Below are 27,351 nucleotides of genomic sequence, written 5' to 3'. Positions count from 1 at the left end.
TCTACCTTTATCCTTTTTCGTTTTCACTTTTTCCTGTCTAAGTTCTATTTTATTTCATCAACTGTCATTTTTTTATTCCAACATATTAAATAGCATACTTTAAAAAAAAACTGAATGTCAAAAATGCATGTTATTTCGGCTGAGTTTATGCGTTAGGCCATAAATCGTCCATGTCTATTCAATCTCTTATAAGAAAAATGCTAATACATGTCTTGAGAATATTCATTGATGTGAGCTTGATTAATATAATGTCCATTTAATAATCGAAAAGATCATGAATAAGATAGGCTGGGGAAATACTAATGACTTACAACGTGACAAACATGGTTCAAATTCTGGTTCATTTTTTCAATACAAGTTGTTTATGTGCCTATCTTCACTAAGGATAATAAGGTTATTTGAATCAACTCTTCAATGTAATTTTAGTTTCCTAATTGTGCAGTGAAATTTCAAAGTTTTGAGAGGTTGACTGAAATTATGTTCGGTCAAGGGATGAAATTTTCTCCAAAAATAAAAAATAAAATAAATGAACTATAGCTAGATATGATAGATTAAGGAAGAACATACACTAAAGCACAATATTTGGATAAAGTTGTGAACTAGTGATCATGCTTGTGGCTTTAGCGCGAAGCGAAGCTGCAAGTATATATAATATGCAAGTGGGAAAGTATGTGCATGTGAGAGAGACGTCCGACAGAAAGTTGTAAAAATGGTGGACATCATTCCCAGTGTGGTGGAGAAGGTATGGAACAAGTGGAATGTCCAAGGAGTCATCCTCTTCAGTCTGTGCCTTCAGATCTTTCTGATCGCTTCCGCTTCTTTAAGAAAACGCACAAAAAGCTTATCGCTTTGCCTTGTCTGGTTCGCTTACCTTCTCGCCGATTGGGCTGCCAGCTTCTGTGTTGGACTCATTTCTAACGAGCAAGATAAAAAGAACTCCAACATCACGGGAAATGACTTCCTCATGGCATTCTGGGCTCCTTTCCTTTTGCTACACCTCGGTGGTCCTGACACCATCACTGCTTTTGCCTTGGAGGACAATGAGCTATGGCTTAGGCATCTTTTGGGCCTCATTTTTCAAGTAATCACAACGATTTATGTCTTCCTCCTGAGAACTTCTCATAACCTATTCTGGTTGCCGACAGTGTTGATGTTTGTGGCTGGATTAACCAAGTATGCTGAGAGAACTCGTGCTTTGTATAAGGCATCTATCAATAATTTTAGGCAATCCTTACTTCCAAAAGCTGAGGCTGGTCCCAATTATGCAAAGCTCATGGAGGAATACACTTCTCGAAAGGAAGCTGGACTTCCTACTCAGATCATCATAATGCCAGAACCTGAGGCGGGATACGACAACATTGTCGGCGATGAGAACCAACAGGTGCGGGATGATGGTGATATAAGTGATCTTGAGGCAGCACAGAAAGCTTACTACTTCTTTAAAAAGTTCAAAGGTCTCATCGTGGACATGATCTACAGCTTCGGCGATCGCCACGAGATTCGCCAATATTTCAAAAACAAAAACCCTAATATTGCTCTTCACATAATAGCGATTGAACTCAATTTCATGTATGAAGCATTCTACACCAAGGCTTTCATCATTCGCCATTGGCTCGGGTACTTGTGTAAATTCGTTTCCCTCATTTCCATCGTGGTTGCCCTTGCACTCTTCATTTCAACAGAGAAGAAACTCTGCGACAAGTTTAACGTTAGGGTCACTTATGCATTGCTATTTGGCGCCCTGGTCTTGGACACCATAGGCTTCTTCATGTTCATTTTCACTGATTACACAGCTACTTTTTCTGATCAATCCCGACATGATTCCTACAAAGCTTCTTGGCTCCAAAGGTTCAAAGTTTCTTTTTTTCGACATTTCAATGGTAATATTTTGGTGCACTTCCTCAAGAGGAGGAATCCAGAAACAAATTGGAAAAAGATTAAGAATAATCCGACTTATAATGACTATCATGCACTTTCCACCCCCTTCCCATTTCGTCGATGGTCTGAATCAATCTCAAAGTACAATTTGGTGAAATATTGCTTGGACGAGCTATCAGTTTTGAGTGATCATAATCGAAGCTTTGGTCAGGTCACCATTTTTAAAATGGTTTCATTGGTACGATCTGCTTTCTGTAAAGTAATCGAAAATTTTGGTGGTGGAGATCTCCTTCTTCGGTGGAAGCACGAGGAAAAAGGTCCATTCCTTGAAGAGCTGTGGAAATATATCTTCCAAGAGTTGAAAAAGAAATCAGAAGATGTTCAAGATCTAGATACCCTTAAAAGCATATGTTCAGCCAGAGGTGAGTTGGCTCTCTATAAAATGGACTTGGATCCAGAAAGACGACAAAACTTAAAGTATTTTCTAGATCCCAGTGAGGTTGCTTTTGATGAGAGCCTCCTATTGTGGCACATTGCTACCACCATTTGCTTCTTTGGAGATGGCGACAAATGCAAAGGAGATAAAAAAGAGACCAAAACAAGAGATAAAGAAATCATCAGCAAACTTCTCTCAGATTATATGCTATACCTTTTAATTATACAACCTGCAATGATGTCTGCAGTGGCGGGAATTGGACAAATAAGGTTTCGAGATACGTGTGAAGAGGCCAAGAAGTTCTTGAGCAAAAGGATGATGCGAGAGCAGGAGATGCCAGAGCAGGAGATTAATGGAGAGGAAAAAGCTTGCAGATGTCTTCGTAAAGTGCAAACAGAATATAAACCCATTGATGTGAAGGGGGATAGGAGCAAATCTGTATTGTTTGAAGCATGTAGGTTGGCCAAGGAGTTGGACAAGTTAGAGGATAAGAAGTGGGAAATTATCTGTCCTGTATGGGTGGAATTGCTATCATTTGCTGCGAGTCATTGCAGACCTACAGGACATTTGCAGTTATTAAGTAAAGGTGGAGAACTTGTTTCTTTTGTTTGGATTTTAATGGTTCATTTAGGTCTAGGGACTCAGTTCCAGATCAAAGAAGGCCATGCAAGGGCAAAACTACTTGTGGGTGGTGGTAGCTGAAGATGGATGCACTTCATCAATTCACTTTATGTGTGAGTGTGCTTCAACCCACATTTTATAGCTTCAGTCCAATAAAAAAGATTGCTTTTGTACTTTAGTTCTCTTATTAGCATGTGTTGAAACCTTCAAAAAACGCACAGAGCAACTTTTAGGTAAAACGCTGTTTGGCACACACATATTCCTCTTACTTTGATTAGTCCTCTTACAATTGCATTATAATTGATAATCAATTAAAAAAAATCATTTTTCTATACTTCTCCTTTGGACTCTTGATTTTTTTACCTATTGCATTACAATTGATACATGGTTGCACAAATGTAAAATTGTTTGGTGTGAGAAATGGAGTTGACATGTCAAAACCATACTAAGTAAGATAAAACTTTGCTAATAAAAAATAGGGCTTACCACTTCTACTTTTCCCTCCATCTTTCTCTAAATAATGCATCTACTCTATGTTAAAAACTTATTCGCCTGCATATGTTACTCGGTTATTTAAGCCAAATTAAGCATTAGTGGTTTTTAATATTTTTATTTTCATTTCTTAGATCCAATAAAATACTCTCTTTATATATATATATATATATCTATATAAGCCCAATAAAATTCTTTTGTCCTTTAATTCTTGATGTCTTAAATTAGGTATTTTCTTTATTGTGTAAATATTATTTACTTTGGCTCTTGGAAAGGAGCCTCCTCTTGTTTGCGAAAAATGGTTTGAAGAATGGAGCTCCCTCCCCCAATTCCTCTGGTTTGACTAAACAATTTTTAATAGTAGGATCCCTCTTTTATAAAAGTAGGGGTTTCTCTAATTAAAATATTTTAGACATTATTAACTTTATAATAATATTAAAATTTCAAGTTATCCTTAAAATCTCTGCTTCCCTTCTTTTGAACCAAACATGATGTAAAGCCATATCACTGGTGCATAGGATAGCAAAATTAATTCATTGATGATATAGGTGCTAGTGGATAGTATCCTAATTAAAGGTCAATACTATAATATCTCTTAACATTAATATAATATATATGCAACGTTGTGCAATTCAGAAGGAGACAATGCAAATTATATTCTTGTTGGAATATTAATAATGCAAATCCAATTTTACTATTATTCAAGGCATGCTGTTGGAGCTCAATACTGCAAAGTGATATAATATATATGCAATATTGTGCAATTCAGAAGGAGACAATGCAAATTATATTCTTGTTGGAATATTAATAATGCAAATCCAATTTTACTATTATTCAAGGCATGCTGTTGGAGCTCAATACTGCAAAGTGATGCCGTAAAACTACCAGTGTTGCATCTTTCTTATCAGGAGACGCATGACAGTTTTGTTTTTCCAAGACTTCTACGAAAACATTTTGAAAACAAAATGAACAAATGTGTCATGATGAAGAAGCAATCATTTTTTGTTCCTTCACAAGAGACACAATAGGATAGGAGAATCTAGTTTTACAAACTTTGAACAAGAGATTTTGAAAAGAGAATAACAGTTTGCGAATAGCTGGTTCTCTTTTTGCTTCTCAGTAACATGCACAAGATTTTTAAAAAAGAAAAAGAAAACAATAGCATAGATGTAAATACTCACTATTCACCAACAAGCGCTTGGTTTAATAATTTGCAGGGGAATTGTATGAACTTAACCAAATGTTGTTTGAGTCCTTAGAATGCAACAACACATTTGATGATAGGGCTTTTTACTCAAAAATGTTTCAACCCATCTCTATCTAGATTAGTCAAAGCTACTAGCTTTGGAATTAGAATGGTTTACTATCAAAAAAATAGTCAGAACCTAAATTGGTTATTAAATTGGTCAAAGTAGTAGTGCTATGGTCAACAGTCCAAATTGAGGTTGAACTAGGATCAACCCAACTATGATTAACTCAAAATAATAATGTTGTTTCTTAGCAAGGGGAGAAATATACATATATACATGCATGCAGACACTCCAACAAGTTGACTTGTCCACAATTTTAGACTAAAACCAATTAAAGGACTAGTTTATCGATTCGTTGGTATGACCAATCAATCTGATCTAGGTTTTAATAGCATGCTTCATACTTTTAATAGATTATGAAAAGAAAAGAATGAGTGGAGATGCCAAAAGAACAAGAGGGGGAGAATCTATCTTTTGCCTTTAGAGATTATTGGAAAATAGAAAATAAAAGAGCAATGGTGCCTATATTTTTGGTTCCTCCTTTTGATTCCTTCTTATTATAAGGCACAAGAAAAGTCCTTTTTTTTAAATAATATTTTCTTTAAAAAAATATCGTAAATAACCAATCCTCCTTTTGTTTCATTCTCTTATGATAAGCCCAACGAGAATGTGGGAGAGACTCTATTGATTCTAGGCAAAAAAATAATAAATAATAAATAAGAACAATACTGCAAATAAACAATCTAATCTTTATTTTGTGTCCTCCTTGTTAGTCATGGGAGATGAAAATTCTCTTTATTTTAGGCATCTAAAAGCAAATTCTTGGAAAGAAAAGAATAAGAAAAGGAAAGAAAGACAATGGTCTTGTCTCCTCCTTTTGTTTTTTGGGTAAAGTCTTGTCTCCTCCTTTTGATTCCTTCTTAATTATGCCACATCCATGTATGGGATTTCTTACCCACTTATGCATTATTCAAAGAAGAGAGATTTCACAAGATAATATAATATGATAGTATATATAAAATCCACACTCAATAATTATTCTTATTTACTTGTCTTTTCTCCTTATTCTTGTCTAGATACTTCCTTTAATATCAATATGCATATATGAAGTGGAGATGCACAAAAGAGTAGAGGAGGGCAACCCCATCACAAAGTCTAGAGATCTCTTTGACATATGATAAGCACACAAAGCTATAAATTCACCTTCAATTAAATTAGATTTTCATATTCACATATTCTATTTATTGGTTCTCGGTCGCTCTTCCATATATAATATGCATCATCTTCATGTAAAAAAGTGAAGACGTCAACATTATAGGAAAGAATTTTTCTTTTCTTTTTTTTTTTAGAAATAAAGAAAAGGTATGATTCCCTATGCCTCACTGCCCCTTCAAAGCCAAATAAACTTAAGTATGTATGTGTCTTTCACTGCAATCCTAAACCCGGTAATCATACTTACAGCATTGCACGTTACAGAAGTCGATCCAATCAAATCCAATGAAAGTTGTGCCTCTATTGCTCAAGAGCCTCAAAAAGATGATCAATAATAATAAAAATCATTTTACTAGAATAAAAGATCCGCTTGCAGATTAATGGATGCATTGACCAGTTGATGTGCCAACACACGAGAGTCAAGCAATGGCAAGAGATTGTGAAATTCTTGAGCTTTTCTCAGACTTGGATCATGATCATCATAAAATTCTTGACCTTGACCTACCTCGGATTATTGAAGCCATCCATCCCCTAATCCAATCTCTCTGTCACAAGCTCACTCAGATAAATGAGTCACTCAACCTGTTATCTCCCGAGCAGCAAAACAACACAAAACAGACCGATCCAAGCATAGGCGAGTTAGGATCAGAGGATGAGGACCACTTCCTTAGAATTATCTCCACTGGGACAAGAGATTGTGAAACATTATGACTATCCAGTTGTGAAAAGTCTCCGGGTGAGTTATGGCTTTCTCGACCACTAATCTGACGACAAGAAAACTTGCTTATTGCTTCTTGCAATTTTCTTTGAAAAAGTTGTCCTGAAGAAAAGGCCCCTCATTTATTGGTGGATCGGGGGAAGGCTAGTTTAAGATGAGCAAGCCGGCGAAGACATTTTTGATGAGCTTCTAGAACATAAGTTAATCATATCCTGTCGTACAAGCACATGCCCAGCATTGAATAAATGTTAAGTTCACCCTTGGATTCGTTGCATGTTGATCTCAGTAGCTGCCAGCATGGAGAAGCTTTAGCCCAAGATGATGTCAAGATACCATGTTTTGATCCTAACAACTCTCGTCGTGCTTGTTTGATCACTCATCAAAAAATTGGATCCTCGAGTTTTGACATATTGAGGACCATCTTTAATGTAAGCAAGAGTTATCTCAGTTAGGAAGATGATTGGCTTTTTAAGTTGAAGACATCGAGGGTTCTGCAACTAGTCGTTGGCAGCCTTCTCTCGAGAATCATATCGAGGTCAAAGGTGATTCGTTGCTGAAAGGTTTAGGATTTCAAAGGTATCTTAAGTATCTCAGCCTTTTTGGGATCTCAAGAATCACATAACTTCTAGCCTCCATTGTTGAACTAACCAACCTTGAAATTATATATGGACCTTAAAGCTTGTCATATTCTGGAAACTTTTCCAGATGAAATCACGTCATTGACAAAGCTCACACACTTGGACGTATCAAAATGCTACTTGCTGGAAAGTTTGCTACAGGGATTGGCCAAGCTCACTTCGCTCCAAGTGCTCAAGGGATTTGTAATATGTAGCTTGGGGAGGAGTCTAGAGCATCTTCGAAGGTTGAAGAGCCTTTAGAGGTTGAGTATACATACAGGGAGTGAAGTTGTTGTTCAAGGAAATGAATTTGACAGGTTGGAGGATTTTAAAAAAACGTAGGGCACGTTGAAAACAGATTTTAAAGCAGTCTCTTTCCACCATCACTAGAGAAGTAAAATCTTGAAGTCTTTCCTCTTAAAATGGTGTTAGAATGGTTACAACCTAGAGAATTAGGGGGATTGGAAAAGCTCTGCATAAATGGAGGAAATCTGTAATAATCCAACAAAAAATAATAAAAATAATAATAAATAATAAATTAATTAACGGAAAAGTGATGATAAGGCATGTTAAATATGTTATATATATCTCTATATATAAATTTTTTTGGACACAATTTGTTGAGGTAAACTAATGGTTCAGTGGTAAGAATCTTTGATATTAACCTTGAGATTTCCGGTTCAAATCCTCCTTTTGCGGGAGTGGGATTGTTCTTCTTTTGTTTTTTTTTTAAACCTTTATAAAATTACCATTATGTCCCTGGCAACATAAGTTATTTTTATTCCCTTCCCTAGTCAGTGATCACGGAAGCATCGGGGGAGGGAGGGAGAGAGAGAGAGAGGACTGTGAGACCAGAAGCTTCGTTCTTGTCTTCTCCTTCCTCTTCCTCGCCGCGTCGTCGGCACTAGAGCATCAGGGTCCCGTCCGCCGTTGCTGAGGTGTTTGTGCAACCTTCCTCCTTCCTTCCTTGTTCTGCACCTTTATTTTACAGAGAGCTCCAGAAACCACCGAGAAAATGAGAGAACTTTGGTCTTCCTCCACCTACTTCTTCGCGAGGGTGGTGAGAAATCCATTTGCCGCCGTTCTTTCTTGTCGGCTTCTTTGGGGTACAATTGTTTAAGACTTCAGTCATCATCCTTCGTGTCTCTGTTCGATATCCCCTCTCGGTGTATGTGTCGGAGGTTGTGTGAGGAGATTGGTTGCCGGAGAAGCTCGTGGTGCCGCTGCTAGATGTTGCCATCAGCCTCTCATTTTCCTTCTTCATTGCAGCTATGTCAGAATCCTCTCCTCCCCTGTTTAATGTTGTGTGATCTTTTTCTCTCCTTGCTTTTTTTGCTGCTGATTGAAGGTGAGGAGTTCGAACTCCCTTCTCTTTGTTGGTCCTGTTGGTGTGTTTAAATTTCAGAGATTGTGGTTTTCTCCTTGCTTTGATGCTGTATGTTCGAACATTGAGAGAGGGGTTTAGGCAAGTTGGAATTTTTAGATTTTTAGAGTGAGGTGTAATGTGAATTTGAATTTTATTTGAGTTTATTTTTAAATTTAGTTGAAAGAATGAAATTTAGAAAAATGGGTTAATCTAGATATTGATATTGAAAAATTTTGGAAAGGACGTTAAGAAAGAAGAGGCTTGGTACTTATTTGAATTTAGATAGATATGAGATGGTTAATAAAATATTAGAGAGAAAGTTGGGATGAGGAATAGAGATTTTGAAAAAAAATATTTTCATTAATAATTTAAGTACTAATTAACTATTTATGTATTCATCTTTGAAATACCTATTGAATATTATTTTGAGACTTGATTTTGTTTGCGCGCGCACGCGCACATGAATAGAAACAAGTAGAGGGATATATATTGAGTATAGAAACAAAGTGTTAAATAGAGGGATATATATTGAGTATAGTAGACATTGGAGGAATTGAGGCATAACTTATATTTAATCAAAAAATTAAGTGATCATGGTGTTGTTGATATCCTAAAAGATCTTATTAAACTTGAATAAAGATCATTGAATTATCTTTTATGTTGAATAGGGTGTTTAGAAGAAAGAAGACTTGACTTTAAAGAGTGAATTTGCATTTGGGGACACTACGGGTAAGTGAATAGCACCCCGTTATTTTTTCAAATAAAAGCAGTATGTTTTTAAAAATATTATATTTTCATATAAATCATTTTAACAACTATGATGGTTATTAAATATTTTGTTAATTAAATTATTTTGGTTTTGGAAATTATAGAATAATGATGAAGGTTAATTAAATTATAGTATATGCATGTATTTTCTTTAAGAAATATACTTTCAAAATTGATGAAAGCATCTTTGTTTATTTTGCTCTAGAAATTCTTGGTTACTCAACTAAAACAAGTTTGTACATTAGCTATAAAATATTATTCTAGCAAGCTTTGAGATTTGAAACAATTTATACGAGTTTGGCATTGCGAATGAAAATTTTATTTTAGTAATGATTTTTTTTTCTCTCGCATGTTTGAAATATGATTTCTAAGAAGATTTTATATAGAACACTAGTTGCTAATGGCAATCCCATTAGTCCTTGGCGTATCATAGTTAATGACTAACTAGCTTAATTTTCATGATTCTGTTCTCACGTTTGCTATTCATAAACTGTGTGTCCGAATTTATTTCATGGCTTTAAGCCGCATTTGGTTAACATTATCCTTGTAGACTGTGTGTCTGTGCTTGTTTTGTGGCTTCAAGCCGTATTTGGTTAGTATTACTCTCGTGGATTGTGTGTCTACATTTATTACTTGTTTTGTTAAGTCCTCAAAATTATAAAATTTTAATCAACTTGTGCACTTGAAATTTCAATGGTTTCAGTTAACAAGTGTACCACTTCTATTTATGTATAATCAATTATTTTCTTACGTATAATTAAAATCACATAATTTTAGTTTACTCTCATTTTTATGGTTATGATTATGATTTCAAAAGCAAGTTTTTTTTTATAGAATTATTCTTTTTTTTCTCATCAAACTGGACTAGTAGGAGCTAGTAAAAAACAAAAGAAAACTCAAGTTTGCTAGGAATCAGTGGGACAGACCACCATTATAGTCAGACAAAATGAGCGCCTCACAACCAGTAGGAATATCCTCAAGAAAAACAAAGTCCTTATTAAAATCATGAGCTATCTTCGCCAAAAAGTTTGCACAGGTCATCTATTCACGAGAAGTATATAAAAGTTTATATCCTTCATGAGAACACAAAGTCGCCTGAACCTCAAGAATGTCTTCAAAAAAAGGATGGGTTTGATTAACGCCTCTGTAAATGTAATTCATAGCATCTATGGAATATGTAAAGATTTCTACCTTATCAAAGTTCATGTCTACGCATAATTTCAAGCCACATTTGATGGCTTTAATTTCAATAATTATGATCTGTAGATAACCCAAACTACAAGTAAAACCACCTAACCATTCACCTCTGTGGTTTCTAGCTAGACCTCCACAAGTCGCACTATAAGATTGAGAAACTGACGTGTCCACATCCACCCGAACTTTATCATGTGTAAGAGCAGTCCAGTTTAGTTCTGAGTAACTCTATAGTTTTGTTGAACTATGATAGAATCCAAATTCTTCTAGTAGCCTCCTAATGCACATGTTGAGTTGTCCTTTGGAAGGTGATTAGTTCCTTCAAACACATATTTACATCTGTGTACCCATAATAACCAACATATGTTTCCATACACTTTGATCCATGGCCATTGTTTAAACATACCCTTGCTAAGGTAGTGTGTAGTGCTCCATCTTATCCATTCTTGCAAGCTACAAGAGAAAAAGTGGTTACAATAAATAGGATTAATAATTTCCTTTCATGTGTTTTTCACTCTTAGGCAATCTCTCAAGATGTAAAGAATATCCTCATCAAGGTCACATTCAAAGGGGCAGTGTGCATCACTAGTAAAACCCCTCCTCACTCTCAACTGATTACTAGGGAGTCTCTCATGAAGGACTTGCTAAAAGAAAAATTTATTCTTCTCCGAGAGAGGCCATTTCCACAAACTCTTCTAAAGTAGGCTTCGGTCTATTGGCACACTATAAGCAAGAAACTTGTAAGCAAAATTAACCAAGAATTTACCATCACTTCCTACTTTCCACCAAAAGGAATCTCTCTGGTAGTTAGTGTTGATTTGAACATAGAGAATGCGATTAACAACATTTAGGGAAAAGTAACAAGATAATAGCTCTTTGTTCCAGCCATTTGAGGGCCAGGTAAAATCACAGACCTTTGCCTGGGGATCAAGAGGGTAGTTATAATTTGTCACATATTCAATCAAAGGTTGTTCTAGTAGAGCCCATCGATCCTACCAAAAACTAGTAGAAGTCCCATTATTAATCTTTTTACTCACTCCCTTCTGAAACTCCTCCCAGACTTTGGCTATACTATTCCAAACCTTAGACATTGTTCTCTTAGCGGTAACCAAAGGAAGATCTCCCTGCCCACAATCAGACTTGGCTCTCAGGTATTGGACCCAAAAACTATTAGTTCTGCTAATAAGTCCCCAACAAAGTTTCATAATGAAAGCTTTGTTTTGTAGTTCCAGATCCTTAATACCTAAGCCCCCCTGTTGTTTATCCAACTTAATAATATCCTAAAAAATCAAATGAAGTTTTATTTGATCATCTCTATTATTCCATAAAAACTTCCTATTGTATTTTTCAATGTCTTTCAGAGTACTTTTAAGGAGAAGCATGGTTTGCATCATATAGAAAGGTAGAGAGGAGATCACAGACTTGATAAGAATCGTTCTTCCTGCCATAGAAAGGAAATTGCTCTTCTAAGAGGAAAGTCTGGATTGCACTTTTTGAATCAGTGGAAGAAAAAGGCCTTTATGCATCCTTTTATGCAAAAGAAGCACTCCTAAGTATTTATTGAGATCCACAGTCAAGCCTACTCCTAAATATTCGCTCACTTGAGAGGCACGTTGAAAACACACATTACTAGAACAAAAGAGTTTAGTCTTCTGTATATTCATTCTGTGTCCAGAAGCCCTACAGAAAGTATTCATCATACTCTGAATAAGTTTGGCTTGTTTCAAAGAGGTTTCTATGAAGAGGATGAGGTCATTAGCAAAGAAAAGATGAGACACATGAGGACCTCTCACAGATAATTTAAGAGGTTTCTATTTCTTAGCTTCACAAAGTTGTTGTATCATCATTCCAAGTCTCTCCATGCATAACACAAACATATAGGGGCATCATCATTCCAAGTCTCTCCATGCATAACACAAACATATAGGGGCTCAGAGGGTCTCCTTGTCTTATTCCCCTTGTTGGAGAGAACTCATTTGTATGTTCATTATTCCAAATCACTCTCATAGTAGCCGTCTCAATACAGGTCATGATAACCTTAGTGAAGTGCTCACAAAGTCCAATGCCTCTTAAAGTATGATCAATAAAGTTCCAATCAAGCCTGTCATAAGCCTTTTCCAGATCTACTTTTATGGCCATATATCCTTTTCTCTTTCTTTTAGAGTGCATTGTGTGGATGGCCTCTTGGGCTATTACAATATTATCACTACTTTGTCACCCTGCTATAAAGCTATACTGATTTCGGTTTACTAGGAAATCTAAAGAATTCTTCAGCCTATTTGCAATGATTTTGGTGATAATTTTTAGTGAAACATTGCAAAGAGAGATAGGACGAAATTCTTGTAGACAAGAAGGGTGGTCAACCTTGGGAATCAAGCAAATACTGGTTTGATTTATTTCACAACTTCTATTCGGGTTAGCAAACAGCTCTTTAATGAAACTACAAACTTTCCCACTAATCATATTCCAATGAGACTAGTAAAAATGAGCTGTAAGACCATCTGGACTTAGAGCCTTGAAAGCACCCATAACAAAAATAGCTTCCTTAATATCATCATCAGTAAGGTCTCTTTGGATAAAATTGAGATCAGCCTCTGAAAGCTAAGGAAAGGAGCAAGGCACAAAGCTAGCTTCAATGGTGGAATTTAATTTAGTATAAAGCTCTTTAAAAAAGTTAGCAGCCATTTTCTTCAAATTCTCTTAATCAGTCTCCCAATTTTCCTCGAGACTTTTGAAACCAAATAAGCTCTTCTTGGGCCAAGAGTTTGTTGTAGTTCATCCACAGTCACCTCTTAAGTTTCCTCAGACCATTCCTATCACTTCTACTTCGTGCCTTATCAATCCCTTCAAGTCTCCTGATGATTTCCCTCTTTTTCTTCAAAATGCTTCCCAAATTATCATCATTCCATTTACATGTAGTAGCAGGGAAAATCTTAGCTCCATTTAGCCAATCCTTGTCTTTCCAGGTAGTTTTTACAAGATTTTTAAAACTACTTTCCAAAGCCCAAGCAGCATTATATATGAATGTTGTATCTCTACTTTGTCTCCTCAGATCTTGTTGATCAGTAACAAGGATGATCCTGTGATCAAATTTAAACTTTAAGAGGTTTATAGTTCTGTACTATTAAAACTTAAGAGCCCAGGCCGAATTACTAAAAGCCCAATCCAATTTCTCTAAAACTCCCTCTTTTTCCCAAGTAAAGTAATTTCCAATTACTAGAATATCTAGAAGTCCAGACACAGATAGGTAGTTGTTGAAAGAGTGCATGCTAGAATAATTAGGATTTCTTCCCCCCAATTTATCCGTAGGAAATGTATAGGCATTAAAATCTCCTAAGATCATCCACAGTTCCATTATATTAAGGGCTATGGTCTCCAATTGATCCCAAAGACTCTTTCTACGTCCCTCATGAGGTTCACCATAAACAAAGGAGACCATCATAGTAACATGAGAATTTAAATCAACAATACGGCAATGAAGAATTTAGGTACTAGACCAAACAAGATCAATAGAGAAATCATTCCTATTCCAGAAAACCCATATACCTCCAGCAAATTCTGTAGCCTTAACTTGAATCCAATTAGAAAATCCTAGTCTACGGGTAACATGATCATCTCTGCTTCTACTTATTCTAGTTTCCAGCAAACATTAAATGTTTATTCTATACTTTCTCATAATATCCTTAATTAAGTGCAGAAACGCCTTACCTCCAGCGCCCTTACAATTCCAAGAGGAAATACTCATAAAGGATGAAGACATGTCAGGGAATCACACAATCATCTGGCGTAGGTATGGCCTTTTGACTTAGCTTCCTCCTTAATCTACTGCTTACTATTATCAATACCATCCTCATAATCTCTCCTCTCTTGGTGTACACCTTCTCCTATTACCACACGATCAGGAGGCTCTAGGGGCACATAATGCATGTTTTCAATCTCCAAGGTCTCCAAGTTCGTTCTTTTCCCTTATTCTTTCACAGTAACGCCCAGACTTTCTTTATTAAGTTGTCCAATCATCTCTTTTTTTTCTTGCTTAGACTTCTTAGTATTTCAGCCCATATTTACCAGACTACCAACCGTAACTGAATGGGTTCTTTGGTCTTTCTTTGGCATTGCACCAGTTGTTTTAGGCCGAGGCCCAGCTTTATCGAGTGTGGAAAGCCCAATTTGAATTGTTTTATTATCTGATTTTTCGGCCAGTTTAGGTTTCCAGGTGTCTTTTCCTCTTTCTTGGTGTGAGTTAGACCGCATATTCGATCCTTTTGACTTGATGATAGGACTCATCATAGCTGACATATTTTGCCTTTTTCCCTCCAAGCTTCTTTAAGTGTCTCGATGTACAACCCTGTCCCCATCCTTCTGACTATCAGTTGCCATTTCAGTGCTAATAGTACCATAGTCTTGATTCTGAATATCTTCTTCCATATCCGTAAGAATGAAAAACCTAGACTGAGTAGCCTCTTTGGTCTTTTTCCTGACATCCTTCAGTCGTCCTCTGTTTTAGTTTTGCAGGTCTCATCTGCTATCCCGTGGTCTACTCTGGTATGGTCTGAACGTCTTGGGAACCATCATGAAAGTTTTGAAGTCGTCTTCCTCCTCTTGATGCATCCCCTGTTTAACCAGCATCTTGCTTGGTTGTGATGGATTCTCTCCCATCAGAATTTTGTGCTCAGTCATATGCTCATATTTCCACGGGTATTCTTCTCCCCGGTGTCCATATCGTCCACATTTGAGGTAGTGTTGCTCACCGCAAGTGCACGGGTCGTAGTAAGTAATATAATGAAAGTAAAGTATCGTTCCCTCGAGGATTTGTTCAAAAACAATGATCAAGCAAAAGACTAAGTAAATTTGATCAAGTTGAGCTACACAAAATTAGGTGAAAATGATTTTACAAATGAAATTAACTCTAGAAAATAAAGAAAAGTGAGTGATTCATAAACTTCTAACACAATTTAGGACCTAGGATTAATTGTTCCCCTTGCATTTCATAACACCAAAATTACCTCCTCTTATAAATGCTTTTAATGGAAATAAGTGCTAACCTAGGGTTCTAAAAATACTTGGACAAGCTCTCTCAAGTCATGAACAAGTGTTTAGTTAAATTAATTTCTCAATCTCTTGTTACAATTAATAAAACTCAATTTTAAACACCAACCCTAATGTGGCTATGCAAGGCTAGCAAGTATATCTCTATCTTACTAACAAAACCATCCAAAACCATCCATTCAACATGCAAATATCAAGTTCTTACACAATTTTACCCAAGTTCTACACTCAGCCTAGCCCTCTCAAGCATCAATTAAGTGAACCCAACATCTAAATGGTGGCCAATCAAGTAGAAGTATTAATGAAAGATAAAATAAACACATATATATCATTAATCACAAAAAGAGAGGAGAAATATGGTGTTAATCCATACAAGAGTTCCAATTAATCCTAGAACAAAGGGTTTAGCTACTCATAATCATCCACAAGCTACAAATATACAAAATAAGTGGACCCATTTCAGATTATAAGAGAGGAAAGGGAAGAGGAATAGAAAAATCGAAGAAAATGAGCTCCAAATGTCTTCAAAGCTTCAATCTTTTGATCCCAACTCTTCCAATGCCCAAACCCTAGCACAACCAAGCTCCAAAAGTGTCTAAAAGTCTGAAGAATACGTTCTGGGTCGAGCTCTCAGCTTATATGTGTCCTAGCCAACTAATTTTTGATAAATGAAACGCAGCATTTTTCTGACAGCGACGAAAGTCGCGAACGAAAGTCACGACTTTGAGACGACTTTAGCAGTTTTGCACTGTTTTTACAGCTAACAAAAATCATTCATTTTGCTCTTGATTTCTTCATCCAAAAGCCTTCCAAAAACATCCACAAAGCTCCAGAAATGCTTCTAATCAAAATAACATGAAATTAGGCCAAAAATATCAAATTAAAGCCAAGAACACAAGCCCAAAACATAATGCACATTTTCCTAAATTGGGCAATAAAAACATATACAATTAAACCAAAATGAACTAGAATATAAGAAAAATGTGATGAAATAACATGAACTTCTAGAGGTTAACACACCCCCAAACTTAGATTTTTACTCGTCCTCGAGTAAAACAAGTAATAAAACAACTATATTGACTAATTATTCATCTACTACGCATGCATGAAAATATCCTCACTAGTTGCTCCAAATATATATTAAAGAGGATAGCAGTGAAATATAAAGGAATGCCCAATTCTCAAATTAAGATCATGCTTTCCAACAATTTAGAAATGTGTGTGTGTGAGACTAGAAAATGATTTTCCGACAACTATCAAGTCAAAATGTAACAACTCAATATGCATGGAACAAGCTCAATATCAAGACTTCATATGCCTAAACTCTTCTTCTCTCTCCACTAAAAGATCACTTCACATAATTCAAAATCAATGAGACTTTGTAAGCTTGTAGCGTGGCCGAAGGTTTTGGGCTTATTGAAATGAAAGGATAAATGGAATTCAAAGAACTTGAGATAAATGACAATGAGAAGCCAACCATTCCATCCTTGCTAGCCAAATACTTTCCCCCAAACTTATCTCAAATACCATTCCTTGTACTCCAAATTTATTAATATTGAAACTCTTTTTTTTTCATTGCATTTTTTTTCATGTATATTTCTATTTTTTTATACTTTTTTTTTTTCAGGAGTACAATTAGTAAAATTAAAAACTTCATTTCCATTCCTCACACCCAGATTTACAATAACAACACCTCCTTGAATAACTAAACCAATCTTCTCTACTAGCACATAAATTTTTTTTTTATCATTTACCTCAAGAGTAAGGTAATTCATGGTTTTTCAAGTTGTAGAGGCTAGGGTTTAATGTAGGTTTCAAAAAGAAAATACATAAGATTTTCAATTCCAGGCTCAAAAAGGGGTTCAAGTGGAAATGATGCAATAGGTGGGCTTGAAAGGCTCAAACGCATTTGAAAGAATGCCCAAATCATATTTTAATCTCATGCAAAGTGATTAAAATGCTTAAAGAGATTCCAAGATAGGTTCTAGAGTTTCTCAATTGAGAAAGAAAATGCACATAAACTTGCCACAAAATTTCCTAATAGAGGCATTCAAATCATTGTTTGGTTCAAAAGTGCAAAAGAAAATTTCACAAAATTATTAGAAAGCAAGCCTTAACCCTGCAAATCAAGCATGCCAAAATATTTATCACAACTTCCTATAAAACATACAGTTTAAGCAACGTTCTATCATTGGATCACACATTCTGTTCAACAAATAATTTCTCAATCTAGCTCAAATTTTAAAAGAGAGGAACAATAAATAGCTAAGTTTCAAAATTGAAGTTCATGTCAAATCAACCAAAATAATACCCTCACCCCCAAACTTAAATTGAACAGTGTCCTCACTGTCAAAAGAGGAAAGTAAGGGCCCTTTCTCATGCAACTATACAACCAAACAATAATAGAAAAGTTGCATGAGAGACACAAAAAGCACAACCTGTAACAAAAGAGTATTTCAACAATATCCACAGGTAACAAAACAACTATAGAACTAGAATTAAGACAAGCTAATCTATGTGATCTCTTGGGAACTTTGAGGTAGAGAGGAGGATAAATGACAAATGTGATTCATACTAAAGAAGAACGAAAGTGGACAAAGCTCAGGTGGCTAAAATTATGGATAGTGACAAGGGAAAGAACTTGAAAGATTTAGGGGGAAAAGGTTTGTATTAAAGTGATTGAGTGAGGTTAGCATTCATTGAGGGTAAAGTTTAGGCAAGAGAAAAAAAAAACAAGAGGAAAAAATTCTTTCCCATTTTTTTAAATTTTTAACTTTTTTTGAAATTTTTTCCAAAGTCATGACTTTCAGATTAGGCTTAAATTTGAAGTCGCGACTTTCATCTTCTCTGGATGCTTATCAGAACTTTTGACAGCAAAAATTTTGCAGCAATCTATTTTCAAAAATATGATTTGTTCACCCCTTAAAACCTCTTCCAAACACTCAAATCACTCCAAAATCAATCTCTAACCATCATTCATCAACCATACACAATTTCCTTCAATTTAAATGCAATCAACCCCCAAAAAGAACCATTTTTCATGGGAATCAAACCACAAAAAATTGCATTTACTTCAATAAGCTCAAAATAATTACCAAGACAAGTTTATAAGCATAAAAACAACTTAAATAGCTTGATTTCCCTAAATTTTTCCTTCCTTTTGTGCTCTTTTGTTCTTTGGGCACATTTCTTGGTTCTCCAAAGGCTTATACTTCCTCATATCTTCTTGTTAACCTATAAAAGAGACAAGATCACACATAACTTCATCAAAACAACTAATCTACAAAAGAAAAATCAAAAGATAAGGTTTAGAGCTTGGGTTGCCTCCCAAGTAGCGCTTGTTTTATAGTCATCCGGCTTGACTCTTCTCTCCTTTAAGAGGCATCAGATAAGGGCAAGGTAATTGCTTCACGGTCTACCTCACCACCCTAGTAATGCTTCACTCGTTGTCCATTAACTTTAAATCTTTCTCCTTCATTGCTCTCTAGCTCAATAGCATCATGAGGGAATACTTAGATCACATTGAACGGTCCCGACCATCTAGACTTGAGTTTGCCAGGAAATAATCTCAATCTAGAGTTATACAAGAGTACTTTTTGGCCTGGCTCAAATGCTTTGCATAAAATTTTCTTATCATGCCATCTCTTTGTCTTCTCCTTGTATTGCCTAGCATTCTCATAGGCATTTAACTGAAATTCATCAAGTTCATTTACTTGGAGAAGTCTCTTTTCACCCACAGCTTTAAAATCAAAGTTGAGCTTTTGGATAGCCCAATAAGCACCATGTTCTAGCTCTACAAGTAGATGACATGCTTTCCCAAAAACTAACCGGTATGGAGACATACCGATAGGAGTTTTGTAAGCCGTTCGATAAGCCCACAGTGCGTCGTCAAGTTTGGTGGACCAATCTTTTCTTGCCACTCCTATCGTCTTCTCAAGTATCTTCTTGATTTCCCGATTAAAGATCTCAGCTTGCCTGTTAGTTTGAGGATGGTAAGCAAGTGCAACCTTGTGCTTGACACTATATTTCTTCAAGAGAGATTGAAATTGGTTGTTGCAAAAATGAGTACCACCATCACTCACAATGGCTCTTGGTGCTCCAAAGCAAGTAAAATATGCTTCTTTAAGAACTTAAGCACCACTTTAGCATCATTAGTGGGAAATTCTGCCACTTCGACCCATTTTAAGACATAGTCTACAGCCACAAGGATATATTGATTGTTGAAAGACATGGGAAATGGTCCCATGAAGTCTATGCCCCACACGTCAAACAATTCAACTTCAAGCATGTTGTTGAGTGGCATTTCGTTCCTTCTAGAGATATTACCCATCCTTTGGCACCTATCACACTTTAAAACAAAGTCATATGCATCCTTGAATAAAGAGGGCCAATAGAAACCACTTTGTAAGATTTTAGATGCTGTCTTGTCACCCCCGAAGTGGCCTCCATAGTCAGAAGAATGGCAACATTTGAGAATTTCGTGTTGTTCACACTCAGGAACACACTTTCTGATCATTTGATCAGCACATTGGCAAAACAGATAGGGTTCTTCCCAAAAATACAACTTAGCATCATGGAGAAACTTCTTCTTTTGATGAAACTTCAAATCAAAAGGCAAGATGCCACAAATAAGATAGTTGACAATGTCTGCATACCACGGTGTTTGAATATTGTCAACCTTAAAGAGTTGCTCATCAGGAAAAGCTTCATCAATAACAACATTACATTTAAGTTGAGCATCAGTACTCAACCTAGAAAGATGGTCCGCCACTTGATTCTCAGTACCCTTCCTATCAATAATCTCCAAGTCAAATTCTTGTAGAGGTAGTACCCATTGAATTAATCTTGCTTTAGACTCCTTCTTGCTGAATAGGTACTCTAAAGCTGAACGGTCAGTGTAAACTATCACCTTAGTACCCACAAGATACGATCTAAACTTGGTAAAAGCAAACACCACTGCAAGAAGCTCTTTCTCAGTCGTGGTGTAGTTTTCTTGAGCATCATCAAGTGTTCTACTAGCATAGTAAATTGGGTGAAGCACTTTTTCTTTCTTTTGGATAAGCATAGCACCTACAGCAAAGTCACTAGCATCACACATCACAATGAAAGGAAAACTCCAATCAGGAGCCATCATGATAGGCGCAGACACAAGTCTTTTCTTCAACTCTTCAAATGCTTTCAAGCATAAATCATCAAATTTAAATTCAGCATCTTTCTCAAGAAGAGTGCAAAGAGGCTTGACTATTTTGGAGAAGTCTTTAATGAAGCGGCGATAAAATCCCGCATGACCAAGAAAACTCTTCACACCCTTAACATTAGTCGGTGGAGGAAGTTGCTCAATCACCGAAATTTTGACTTTATCTACCTCCAAGCCATTTTTAGAGACTCTATGGCCAAGAACTATGCCCTCCTTAACCATGAAGTGGCATTTTTCCCAATTCAAGACCAAGTTGGTCTCTTCACATCTTTTCAACACATTAGCCAAGTTGATCAAACATTCCTCATATGAATCCCCAAAAACCGTGAAGTCATCCATGAAGACTTCCATAGTTTGCTCAATCATATCAGAGAAAATTGCCATCATACACCTCTAAAAAGTGGCCGGTGCATTGCATAACCTAAAAGACATGCGCTTGAAAGCAAAAGTTCCATAAGGACAAGTAAATGTCGTTTTTTCTTGATCCTCTGGAGCTATAGCAATTTAGTTATAGCCTGAATACTCATCAAGGAAGTAAAAGAATTCCCTTCTAGCTAATTTGTCAAGCATTTGGTCGATAAAGGGAAGAGGAAAGTGATCTTTCCTAGTAGCCGCATTTAGCTTCCGATAATCCATGCATACTCTCCACCCAGTGATAGTGCGAGTAGGAATTAGCTTATTGTGGGTGTTAGCCACTACAGTCATGCCTCCCTTTTTTGGAACGCATTGAACTGGGCTCACCCAAGAGCTGTCAGAAATAGGATAGATAATGCCCGCCTCAAGCCATTTTAAGATCTCCTTTTTCACAACTTCCTTCATAATAGGATTTAACCTTCTTTGATGTTCCACAGAAGTTTTATGATTATCTTCAAGAAAAATCTTATGCATGCAAATTGAAGGGCTAATACCCTTTATGTCGGCAATAGTCCACCCAATAGCTCTCTTGTGAGCTTTTAAGACTTCCACAAGTCGCTCTTCTTGTTGTTCATTCAAGTCCGCAGCAATAATCACTGGCAAAGTATTGTTGGCTTCCAAATAGACATACCGAAGATGAGAGGGTAATGTCTTCAACTCAAGAGATGGTGGCTCTTCAACAGAGGATTTCAAAGATGGTCTACTAAGAGAAGATAAATCTAGAGATTCAAATTGGACACGGTTTTTAGGATAAACCGGTGATGCATTCATGATAGCCATACACTCTTCTCTATCTTGAGTCTTTAATTGAGCTCCTAGCAACAAGGCTTTCAAAAAATCATTACGAATTGCCTCATTAAATTCTTCTTGTGCAACTTGATCAAGCATATCAACAAACAAGCATTGCTCAAGTTCATTGAGAGATTTCATCAACTTGTGCATGTTAAAAGTGACTTGCTCATCATCCACCCTCATAGTAAGCTCACCTTTTTCAACATCAATCAAGGTTCTAGCGGTTGCCAAAAATGGTCTTCCTAAGATAATAGGAATATCACGATCCACCTCACAGTCAAGGATAATGAAATCAACCGAAAAAATGAATTTATCCACTTTTACAAGAACATCTTCAATAACACCACATGGATAAGCCAAGCTTCTATCCGCTAATTGCAAAGTCACGGTTGTTGGTCTAGCTTCACCCAATTCCAATTTATTAAAAATAGAGAGAGGCATAAGATTGATACTAGCACCAAGATCACATAATGCCTTACCCAAAAATTTATTCCCAATATGACACGGAATTGAGAAGCTACCGGGATCCTTCAACTTTTGAGGTAGTTGCTTAATGATATCCGTACAACTTTTGGTTAGAGCAACCGTCTCAACTCATTGAACCTTCTCTTTTTAGAGAGCACATCTTTCATGAACTTAACATATTTGGGCATTTGCTCCAAAGCTTCCACAAAAGGAATGTTGATATGCAATTGCTTGAACATATCAAGAAACTTTTTGAATTGGCCATCTTCTTATTGCTTCCTAAGCCTTTGAGGAAAAGGTGGTGGAGGCACATATTTTGGCTTGGCCTCTAGTTGCTTTTTCTTATCACCAACCTTTTTGGCTTGATCTTCATTGTTTTTCTCTTCTTGATTATTCTTTGAGTTGTCACACTCTTCAACCACAATTTCTTTATTAATCACTTCATTATCAACAATCACTTTAGTAGCACCACTGCTCACACCACTTGCACTTGGCATGAAAACTTCAGGTAATTGCATCCCACTTCTCAAAGTGATTGCTTTACACTCCTCCTTACCATCCTTTTTAGGATTTGGAATGGTGTCACTAGGGAGATTACTTCTTGACATAGCATTCATTTGTGAAGCCAATTGCCCCATTTGCACTTCGAGGTTCTTGATTGCGGTATCATGAAGAGTAAGAGTTGCCTTAGTTTCAACTCTTGCAGACTCTTGATTACTCAAGATTTGTGCTAGCATCTTTTCCATTCTAGACTCCTCTTCCTTAACCGGCATTAGCTTTGGTGGTACTTGAAAACCCGGAGGGTGAAGTGGCTTGACATTAGAGGATGAAGGTTGATTTGAAGAATTCCCTTGACTCCATGAAAAATTAGGATGATTCCTCCATCCTGAGTTGTATGTTTGAGAGTAAGGGTTGTTGTGAGGGTTTTGAAACTTGCCCATATAGTTGACAGACTTAGTAGTCATATAAAAGGACATTAATCGGGCATGTGCATATCATTACATTAATTGCACACAGTTGGAATGGCTTGGACAGCATGCACATTATGAGAATTTCTCCTTTACATTTGAGATTCTAACACATCAAAACACTTGTTCATTGCATTCAAGATGGATACAATCTGGGAAAAGGAATCATCTTTAGCACTAGTCACCATTGATGTATTCCTTCTATTCGTGTTTTGAGTATTGTTCGCAGACAATTGGTCTAAGAGGTGAAAAACTTCATTGACAGGCACATTTCGATATCCTCCATTTGTGATAGAATCAACCATGGCCTTCGAAGATGGATTCAGACGATTACAGAATATCTGAATCACTACCCATTTGTCCACTCCATGATTAGAGCATTTCTTCATCAATATCTTGTATCTCTCCCAAGCTGCATAGAGATGTTCCTCTGGATATTGCTTAAAGCTAAGAAATTCATCTCTTGCTTCTATCATTTTATCATCAGAGAAGAATCGGGCTCTAAACTTGTTGTCAAGATCCTCCCATGAACCAATAGAACCTTCGGGAAGATTGTTGAACCATTCTTTAGCCTTGTCTTGTAGAGAAATTGGAAATAACCATAAGCACAAGACATCTTTAGGCACCCCATTTTGTCTGAAAGAATCACATACTTCCACAAAAGACATCAAGTGCTTGTTAGCATCTTCATTAAATAGACCATGAAACACACCATTCATTTGAAGCATTGTGATCATGGCGGGCTTGATCTCAAAAGTATGTGCTTGAAACTCCGACATTCGAATACAAGATTGAGTACCCCTCAGATTTCGGTTAGCAAAGTCATTGACTGAGGCGGTGTCATACTGGTCTTCTGCCATATTTCTCGATTGAGTTTCAGGAGTTCTTTCAGAATTAGGAGACTCGGTTTCTTCAAAGATTGTCAATCCTTCAAGTATTACTTCCAATCCTTCTGGGCCTATGACTTGCATATGCCAAATAAGTACCTGAGGAAGAAACAACCCAAGAAGTATCAAACTAAAACAAAAGCACTGAACAAGGACTAAATAAAAAACTAGAACTAATATCTACAAAGCTCAAGTGAAATCTAATATTACTAGTCTAAGGTTGATCAAAATATTTTCAAAAGCAAGTCCCCGGCAACGGCGCCAAAAACTTGTTGCTCACCACAAGTGCACGGGTCGTAGCAAGTAATATAATGAAAGTAAAGTATCGTTCCCTCGAGGATTTGTTCAAAAACAATGATCAAGCAAAAGACTAAGTAAATTTGATCAAGTTGAGCTACACAAAATTAGGTGAAAATGATTTTGCAAATGAAATTAACTCTAGAAAATAAAGAAAAGTGAGTGATTCACAAACTTCCAACACAATTTAGGACCTAGGATTAATTGTTCCCCTTGCATTTCATAACACCAAAATTACCTCATCTCATAAATGCTTTTAATGGAAATAAGTGCTAACCTAGGGTTCTAAAAATACTTGGACAAGCTCTCTCAAGTCATGAACAAGTATTTAGTTAAATTAATTGCCCAATCTCTTGTTACAATTAATAAAACTCAATTTTAAACACCAACCCTAATGTGGCTATGCAAGGCTAGCAAGTATATCTCTATCTTACTAGCAAAACCATCCAAAACCATCCATTCAACATGCAAATATCAAGTTCTTACACAATTTTACCCAAGTTCTACACTCAGCCTAGCCCTCTCAAGCATCAATTAAGTGAACCCAACATCTAAATGGTGGCCAATCAAGTAGAAGCATTAATGAAAGAGTAAAATAAACACATATATATCATTAATCACAAAAAGAGAGGAGAAATATGGTGTTAATCCATACAAGGGTTCCAATTAATCCTAGAACAAAGGGTTTAGCTACTCATAATCATCCACAAGCTACAAATATACAAAATAAGTGGAACCATTTCATATTACAAGAGAGGAAAGGGAAGAGGAATAGAAAAACCGAAGAAAATGAGCTCCAAATGTCTTCAAAGCTTCAATCTCTTGATCCCAACTCTTCCAATGTCCAAACCCTAGCACAACCAAGCTCCAAAAGTGTCTAAAAGTCTGAAGAATACGTTCTGGGTCGAGCTCTCAGCTTATATGTGTCCTAGCCAACTAATTTTTGATAAATGAAATGCAGCGTTTTTCGGACAGCGACGAAAGTCGCGAACGAAAGTGACGACTTTGAGACAACTTTGGCAGTTTTGCACTGTTTTTACAGCTAACAAAAATCATTCATTTTGCTCTTGATTTCTTCATCCAAAAGCCTTCCAAAAACATCCACAAAGCTCCAGAAATGCTTCTAATCAAAATAACATGAAATTAGGCCAAAAATATCAAATTAAAGCCAAGAACACAAGCCCAAAACATAATGCACATTTTCCTAAATTGGGCAATAAAAACATATACAATTAAACCAAAATGGACTAGAATCTAAGGAAAATGTGATGAAATAACATGAACTTCTAGAGGTTAACAGGTAGATAAGTTTGATCCCTTCATACTGGATTTTGTATATTGTGTTGCCAAAAATCACCTTGGAAACCAATTTCTTCTGTAAATCAATCTCTACACAACGCGAGCAAACTTGCCTCTCTCAATCTTATCATGCTTGGCCGTCCCTGTTCCTGTTTCATGCAGAGTATTAAGATCTACTTTTAAGGTCCTACCTACACAATCTCCTAGCCTCTAAACAAAATTTTTATTATAGCAATGCATGTTGACATTAGGAATCCTCATCCAAATTACAATTCTTCCCAAAGCATTATTATAAGCATCAAAAAATGGATCCCAGTGTTGGACAATCACACAGCTTTGTTGTATTGTCCAAGGACCCTCAAACACCACTTCTTTAGCCACTTCTTCATATCTATTAGATTCATGCTCCTTCCTAAAACTGTGACAATGAGAGCGTATTTCCATCATCGGCACCATTCTTGGAACTCATCATTTGTAATAAGGATCACAGGGTAAATTTTCATCAATTCTTTAACCTCCTCATTTGGTTCTGGCATTTTCCATTGTATATGATCCATGTCATCGAAAAAATTATCTTCTTCCATAATTGGAGTCCCATTGGCCACCCCATTGAATCTTAGTAGTGAGTCTCGGTAGGACACCTTCGGTTTACTCTGTTTTTGGCCTACTTCATCTTCTTTATTTTTCTCTTGGTTTGATTGTTGTTCTTCTTATACATCCTCCTCCTCGCTAGCCATAAGGTCATCCATTGTGGAATCCGTAGAAGGATATTGGTTTGACGATGCAAAGGAATTTTGCTTTTTCTTCTTCCCATTTCCTGGTTGCAGAGTGTCTGCCAGCCGATCCGGAGGTTGCTTACGTTGGTCCTTGACGTCGGAGTTCATCACAAGTCAGTTAAAAGAAGGGATTTTTCAACTTGAGAAGGAAACTTTGACGATTCGGAGCCGCCAAGTGCCAACTCTAATGCAAAGAAAATGATCCATTTTATAGAATTATTCTTATTTCTTGTTTCAATTATTTTACATTATTCTTGAATTTATTTATTTATCTTTCTTTAAAATTTATTTATTGAGGATTCTATTCATTAAAAAAATATTTTTGATCCCAAATTCATTAGCTAACAATGAACCTCCTGTCGATCATTGAAAGGCTTGCTACTATATTGGGTGAATATTTATTTTAAGAATGTCTCTTCTTTTGACGCATATTTTCAATTATGTGTTTTATGTTGAGACAATAATTTAGGTGCTCCACATTAACTATAAATGTAATTTTAGTTTGTAAATTTATATAGATTTCCTGTTGTCGAGGAGCAAAGTTCTGTATTATTAATTTATTTGTAACTAGTTATTGTAGAGATTCGAGGTGTCCTATTTACAAAGAAAGTTCTACAAAAATCCCTGCATTGAGTTTAGGGTCTTTTGTTTGTATGAA

At 36.3% G+C, this 27,351-nt stretch overlaps 1 protein-coding gene and 1 long non-coding RNA gene across 3 annotated transcripts; both read left to right on the top strand.

Moving 5' to 3' along the window:
- The first annotated feature begins 709 nt into the window (after positions 1 to 709).
- On the top strand, positions 710 to 3,179 carry LOC129313948 (uncharacterized). Its single transcript, XM_054957335.1, has one exon. The coding sequence runs from the start codon at positions 710 to 712 to the stop codon at positions 3,014 to 3,016; it is 2,307 nt and encodes a 768-aa protein (XP_054813310.1). The 3' UTR covers positions 3,017 to 3,179.
- Positions 3,180 to 8,045: 4,866 nt separating this feature from the next.
- Positions 8,046 to 27,160, top strand: LOC129312605 (uncharacterized). Of its 2 annotated transcripts, XR_008593633.1 has the most exons (5): positions 8,046 to 8,572; positions 9,259 to 9,319; positions 14,250 to 14,342; positions 15,057 to 15,286; positions 26,745 to 27,160. It is a non-coding gene; the product is annotated as an uncharacterized LOC129312605 (long non-coding RNA). The 2 variants fall into 2 exon arrangements; XR_008593632.1 differs by lacking the exon at positions 9,259 to 9,319.
- Positions 27,161 to 27,351: the final 191 nt, after the last annotated feature.

Source organism: Prosopis cineraria, unplaced genomic scaffold, assembly GCF_029017545.1.
Source record: "Prosopis cineraria cultivar Desert tree isolate PC_DT_omini unplaced genomic scaffold, ASM2901754v1 PC6, whole genome shotgun sequence".
Lineage (NCBI taxonomy): Eukaryota > Viridiplantae > Streptophyta > Magnoliopsida > Fabales > Fabaceae > Prosopis > Prosopis cineraria.
The sequence above is the reverse complement of the archived record's forward strand: the minus strand, read 5'-3'. Positions and strand labels throughout refer to the sequence as shown.

Bases quoted from the DNA above. Each gene is read 5' to 3' on its own strand.
- LOC129313948 (XM_054957335.1), top strand. From the start codon at position 710: ATGGTGGACATCATTCCCAGTGTGGTGGAGAAGGTATGGAACAAGTGG.